This window comes from Epinephelus fuscoguttatus, linkage group LG15 (assembly GCF_011397635.1).
Source record: "Epinephelus fuscoguttatus linkage group LG15, E.fuscoguttatus.final_Chr_v1".
NCBI classification, from domain to species: domain Eukaryota; kingdom Metazoa; phylum Chordata; class Actinopteri; order Perciformes; family Serranidae; genus Epinephelus; species Epinephelus fuscoguttatus.
Window position 1 is genome coordinate 42,620,100 of NC_064766.1, and position 7,402 is coordinate 42,627,501.

Consider the following 7,402-nt stretch of genomic DNA (forward strand, 5'->3'; position numbering starts at 1 on the left):
CCTGCAGCGACAGCACCAGGATCTTGGTGCGGTTGCCCACGTGATGCGGGAACACCATTCTGCAGTACTCCCGCGAATCCACCTCGGAGGTGGTGGCAAACATGAACTCGGGCAAGGCGAGCAGCAGCGCTAGCAACCACACCCCCACACACATCAGTGTGCTGCAGCGGCGTCGCTCCACCTGTGAGTTCCGAGCCTTGGTGCTCTGCACGATGACCACGTAGCGGTCGACGCTGATGCAGGTGAGCAGCAGCATGCTGCTGAACAGGTTCACCTTGTAGAGGGCGGAGTTCACCTTGCAGAGGGCAGAGCCAAAGCTCCAGCCGTGCATTGCCTCATCTGCCCACAGTGGCAGTGTGATGAGGAACAGCAGGTCAGCCACTGCCAGGTTCAGCAGGTACACGTCCGTCATGGTCTTCAGCCGCCGGTGGAAATTCAGGTAGATCCACACCACAGCCAGATTTCCAGCTCCGCCCACCACGGTGATTATCCAGAAGAGCGGTGGCTCATAGTGACTCCTGAACTCCCGCACCGACCCCTGGTCACAGAACAAGTCTTCGTAGTCGTCATCATCAAAGGCGGTGGGTGTCGGGCTGATGGAGAACAACTCCTGTAAGGGAGAGACAACACACCTGAGCACACCTGAACATACCTGAGCACACCTGGACACACCTGGACACATTTGGACACACTTGGACACACCTGAATACACCTGAGCACACCTGGACACACCTGAGCACACATGGACACACCTGAACACCACTGGACACACCTGGACACAATTGGACACACCTGAACACAACTGGACACACCTGGAGACAGCTGAACACCACTGGACACACCTGAACACACCTGGAGACAGCTGAACACCACTGGACACACTTGAATACACCTGGACACACCTGAACACCACTGGACACACCTGAGCACACCTGGACACAACTGGACACACCTGAACACCACTGGACACACCTGAACACACCTGAGCACACCTGAATACACCTGTACACACCTGAGCACACCTGGACACATCTGGACACACCTGACCACACCTGACCACACCTGGACACACTTGAACACACCTGGACACACCTGGACGCACTTGAACACACCTGAACACACCTGGACACACTTGAACACACCTGGACACACCTGGACGCACTTGAACACACCTGAACACACCTGGACAGACCTGAACACAACTTGACAGACCTGAACACAACTGGACAGACCTGAACACACCTGGGCACACCTGCTGCTGCTTCATCAGAGTTTCTTTGATTTTTGTTTCTTTGACTTCAGTCAATCCGCTAACTGACTGCAACCTGAGCAGATCAATAACAAATCAGCTGTGTGTGGGCGGGGTTTGTTACCTCAGAAGGCAATGCCGTGATGATGTCAGCCATGGAGGTCATGTGATCGGAAATTTTGTTTATGGCAATGAGGTCGTTCAGTAAAGGTCACTGGAAACAAAAAAGATAAACAGGTTCAGGATGAACATCACCGTGACATCACACTGACATCATATGACATCACACTGACATCATATGACATCATACTGACATCACACTGACATCGTACTGACATCACACTGACATATGACATCACTGACATCATATGACATCACACTGACATCATATGATGTCACACTGACATCATACTGACATCATATAACATCGCACTGACATCACACTGACATCACACTGACATCACACTGACATAGTGAAATCACACTGACATCACACTGACATATGACATCGTACTGACATCGTACTGACATCATACTGACATCACTGTGACATCATATGATATCACACTGACATGACATCACAGTGACATCATATGACATCACACTGACATCATAAGACATCACACTGACATCATATGACATCGCACTGACATCACACTGACATTGCACTGACATATGACATCGCACGACATCACACTGACATCATATGACATCGCACTGACATCACACTGACATTGCACTGACATATGACATCGCACGACATCATACTGACATCACCATGACATCACACTGATATCGCACTGACATCATGACATCACACTGACATCACCCTGATTATATGACATCGCACTGACATCACTGTGACATCACACTGACATACTGACATCACTCTGATATCACACTGACATCACACAGACATCACCGTGACATCACACTATAACACTGACATCATACTGACATCACTGTGACATCACACTGACATACTGACATCACCGTGACATCACACTGACATCATACTGACAGTTTTGGGAAATCACGATGTCTAGAAAGCATCAGTGGCTGCAGCTGACAGGGACAGCTAACAGCAGCAGCAAAGCTAACATCAGGACGTCATCTGTTAAAAGCCTCCCGTTGTCGGATACGACATGAAACTACTCCAGTTAGCTCAATCATGCTGTAACTAAGACATCCGCTGGAAAAAATATTTTTTTCACGTTGACAAGACGGCATTTTGGGTGGAGCGGTTGCCATGGGTGCAGAGCTTGCTGTTTCTGTAGGTACACATTTCCTGGGGACATCCACACGTCTCGGCCCCGCCTCCTCCATTGTGATTGGTTCAAACTCAACGTCTACAATGTAAATTGCAGAATCTTTCTTGAGAGATTAGCATTAAAGTAACAGTACTCTTTATTTAGGATGAACCCTTTCAAAATAAATTGATATAATTTAAATATTTTACTGTTTTACTTTGAAAATCATCAGAATATAATTTAAATGGTCAATTAAAAGAAACCTTTTTAGTGATGATGGATGACGACAGGTGAAACTGCCTGCAGGATATGTAGTCATTAAATTGATCAATACATTCATGTATCAATAAACTCAGATAGATTATTGTAAATCAATACTTTCACTGTTGGTACTTTATGTTTGACGTTAATAAACCTTTGTGTTTGCAGCAGAACATTTTTACTCTCTTGATACTTTACTGTCTCTGTCTGTCTGTCTGCCTGCCTAACAGCTGTCACTGTCCTCTAACTGCCGTCACTGTCCTCTAACAGCTGTCACTGTCCTCTAACAGCCGTTACTGTCCTCTAACAGCCGTCACTGTCCTCTAACTGCCGTCACTGTCCTCTAACAGCCGTCACTGTCCTCTAACTGCCATTACTGTCCTCTAACTGCCGTCACTGTCCTCTAACAGCTGTCACTGTCCTCTAACTGCCGTCACTGTCCTCTAACTGCCGTCACGCCGTCACTGTCCTCTAACTGCCGTTACTGTCCTCTAACTGCCGTCACTGTCCTCTAACTGCCGTCACTGTCCTCTAACAGCTGTCACTGTCCTCTAACTGCCGTCACTGTCCTCTAACAGCTGTCACTGTCCTCTAACAGCCGTCACTGTCCTCTAACTGCCGTCACTGTCCTCTAACAGCCGTCACTGTCCTCTAACTGCCGTTACTGTCCTCTAACAGCTGTCACTGTCCTGTAACTGCCGTTACTGTCCTCTAACAGCCGTCACTGTCCTCTAACTGCCGTCACTGTCCTCTAACAGCTGTCACTGTCCTCTAACAGCCGTCACTGTCCTCTAACAGCCGTCACTGTTCTCTAACTGCCGTTACTGTCCTCTAACTGCCGTCACTGTCCTCTAACAGCCGTCACTGTTCTCTAACTGCCGTTACTGTCCTCTAACAGCCGTTACTGTCCTCTAACAGCCGTCACTGTCCTCTAACAGCCGTCACTGTTCTCTAACTGCCGTTACTGTCCTCTAACTGCCGTCACTGTCCTCTAACAGCCGTCACTCTCCTCTAACTGCCGTCACTCTCCTCTAACTGCGGTCACTCTCCTCTAACAGCCGTCACTGTCCTCTAACAGCCGTCACTGTCCTCTAACTGCCGTCACTGTCCTCTAACAGCCGTCACTCTCCTCTAACAGCCGTCACTCTCCTCTAACAGCTGTCACTCTCCTCTAACTGCCGTCACTCTCCTCTAACTGCCGTCACTCTCCTCTAACAGCCGTCACTGTCCTCTAACAGCCGTCACTGTCCTCTAACTGCCGTCACTGTCCTCTAACAGCCGTCACTCTCCTCTAACAGCCGTCACTCTCCTCTAACTGCCGTCACTCTCCTCTAACTGCCGTCACTCTCCTCTAACTGCCGTCACTGTCCTCTAACAGCCGTCACTGTCCTCTAACTGCCGTCACTGTCCTCTAACTGCCGTCACTGTCCTCTAACAGCCGTCACTCTCCTCTAACAGCCGTCACTCTCCTCTAACAGCCGTCACTCTCCTCTAACTGCCGTCACTGTCCTCTAACTGCCGTCACTGTCCTCTAACAGCCGTCACTCTCCTCTAACAGCCGTCACTGTCCTCTAACAGCCGTCACTCTCCTCTAACAGCCGTCACTGTCCTCTAACTGCCGTCACTCTCCTCTAACTGCCGTCACTGTCCTCTAACAGCCGTCACTCTCCTCTAACAGCCGTCACTGTCCTCTAACTGCCGTCACTGTCCTCTAACTGCCGTCACTGTCCTCTAACAGCCGTTACAGTCCTCTAACTGCCGTCACTGTCCTCTAACAGCCGTCACTGTCCTCTAACAGCCGTCACTGTCCTCTAACAGCCGTCACTGTCCTCTAACAGCCGTCACTGTCCTCTAACAGCCGTCACTGTCCTCTAACTGCCGTCACTGTCCTCTAACAGTCGTTACTGTCCTCTAACTGCCGTCACTGTCCTCTAACTGCCATTACTGTCCTCTAACAGCTGTTACTGTCCTCTAACTGCCGTCACTGTCCTCTAACAGCCGTCACTGTCCTCTAACAGCTGTCACTGTCCTCTAACAGCCGTCACTGTCCTCACAGAAACAAGGACCTGAAGCACAGGAAGACACGAGACGAGGACCAAGACAGTGATGCTATGCAGAGAAGCACTCAAAGAATAGATGCATTGTTTGAAATAAGGACGAGCAGTTTGTAGAAAAGACAGACAGACAGACACACAGACAGACAGAGAGGCAGACAGAAGGACAGAGCGACAGAGAAAGGGACAGACAGGACAGGTGTGGACTCACAGTTGTCGTCTCCTGTCTCTGCAGCGTCTCACAGTTCAGAGCGTTCTGACTTTGTGTCTGTTAAACCGCAGAGTGACGCTGAGACGAGTCAAAGCAGAAGTTTGGTGGAGAGGAAACAGGAAGTATCTGACACACGTGTCACTGCTGGCAGTCATCTTCATTTATAAAGTCTCAGAGGCTTTACAGCAGAGGACATCCTTCTGTCCTCTGTCCCTCTGTCCTTTGGACCCTCACAGCTGATCAGGAAAAACTCTTTAACCTCAGGAAGAGACATAGAGGACAGATGTGTTCTCAGGACGGACAGAGGGACAGAGGACAGAGGGACAGTAGCTGTGGTAGAGAACAGATGAACATAATAAATGTACAGTGATGACACGATGAGACATAAAGAGAGACAGAGACACAGGACAGACAGTGATGACAGCACATACAAGGACATTAACGTTAGTCAGAATATAATGATGATAACAACAATTATAGCTGCTGCGCAGCGATGGGTCGGGTCCGGGCATTTTTAGGCAATTCTGAGCAACAAGCAGAAGAATTGGAAGACATTTAGGAATTTAGCAACACAATCTGCCTTTTGCATCAGCTGAAGCTTGAACTCACAACCTCTGAGGCTAAGAATCAGTTTCTATCTCACTGAGCTAATTAGTCAGTGACAATTCATGTGTAGCTTCACAAACTGACTAAGCCAGATGTGCAGGTTTAGCAGCTGTCCATGCATGGAATTTATTTTAACAATGATTGATTTGCTCCATAAGTGAAAAACTGATGTTTAACTAGTTGAGCTATGTGCAAAGTGAGAAGCCTCAGATGGCTTCACACTGAAGTATTGACACTGGATCTCTGTGCAAAGTTTGGTTTATTTTCAAGCATGAGAAGGCAGATTTTCTGGCAGAATAAGACTTGAAGATGCTGCACAGTGATCGGTCACGCTCAGGCAATTTTAAGCAATAAACTGGAGCACAAGAAGATGTTTACATTACAATGTGGATTCTACAACCGATTGAGGCTCAAACCTGCAACCTCTGGAATCTAAGACGGTCATCTACTGCTCTGAGCTAATTGGCAAGTAGCAATTCAACAGTGGCTTCACAAATTGAGTAAGCCGTTCACTGTTGTGTAGGAAAGCAGCCATCTGCGCATGGAAAGGCAGATTTGAAAACACTGTAAAAAATTCAGTTATCGAAACAAAAATCTGAAAATACACATATTGCATCTAGACAGCATGGAGATGTTGGTAATTTGTTTGTAACAATGATTGATTTGCTCCATAAGTGAAAAACTGATGTTTAAAATTGCCATTTTTACATTGACTCCAATTGTTCACATTAGAGCAAAATTCAAAATGCTGTCAAAAATTCAGTTTTGAGATAAAATTCTGAAATTTGCCACACATCATCTACCATGACTCTAGAATTTTGTCTTTTTTTCATGAACATTGAAGATTTATTTAGCAAGAATTTGCATGTATATGTTTACAGTACCGTTTACAGTCAAACATTTTGATGCACTGTAGGCTCAATTTTTGATAAATCAAAAATCTGAGAAACATAGTTTGTGTAGGACAGTCTGAAGATGCTCTGTAGCAAGTTTGGTGTCAATTGAGCAAAAACTGTGGGAGGAGATAGGTTTAACAAGTTTTACAGTTTTTGAAACAAACAGAGTGATGAACTTCATAATTTTTAATAGGTTTAAATGTACAAAAGTTTCTTCAGTATTGGGGCTACAGTTTGATGAAAGTTGTGAAGTTGTAGCACGTATGGTTGATTTGTTATGAATTTTCAAAGTTTTGAACTTTAGACACTTGCTGTAGCGCCACCATCAGGACTATTGGCTTGAGTTTACAGCTGATGATATCTGGCATGAGACTGGACCTTTGTGCAAAGTTTGGTGAGTTTTCACCCATGGGAAGTATGATTTCCTCGGAAGAAGAAGAAGAAGAATACCTAGGATTACAGTAGTGTCCTGGCAGCTTAGCTGCCGGACCCTACTAACAATATAGTAACAGTGGTACAATATTTAAGCAATATCACAATGGAGGTCGTGATGTTGTGATCACAGTCGTGACGATATACAGTCCAACGTCACTCCCTCCAGTGTGATATTGCTTTCACACAACAGTTCAACAACAGCTTAAACAGCAATGCTGAGCAAGGAAATGTTAACAAAAGGTGATGAAATAAATTATTTAAGTATGTTATGTAGCTCTGCAAAAAAAAACAAAAAAAAAAAAACAGTTCCCCAGTCTGTTGCCAGGCAACGCAACACACACGCCAGGACCTCACTGGCTACTTTGTATTTACATTGATCTGCAGCTGTGTAACTTCGTCCAGTTCAAACCTGGATGTTGGCATGGCCGGATTTATCTTCC

General features: G+C 46.4%; 1 protein-coding gene across 1 annotated transcript in view; it reads right to left on the reverse strand.

The window, feature by feature from the left end:
• Nucleotides 1–5,179, reverse strand: part of ccr9a (chemokine (C-C motif) receptor 9a) — a 6,524-nt gene extending 1,345 nt beyond the window's left edge. Inside the window, exons 1-3 of the mRNA XM_049599340.1 lie at nt 5,026–5,179; nt 1,374–1,463; nt 1–610 (exon numbers count right to left, since the gene is read on the reverse strand). The exon at nt 1–610 is cut by the window's left edge and continues 1,345 nt beyond it. Of these exons, the coding sequence (XP_049455297.1) occupies nt 1–610; nt 1,374–1,415 (652 nt within the window). The 5' untranslated portion in view covers nt 1,416–1,463; nt 5,026–5,179. The remainder of the gene's footprint in view (nt 611–1,373; nt 1,464–5,025) is intronic.
• Between the last annotated feature and the right edge of the window lie 2,223 nt (nt 5,180–7,402).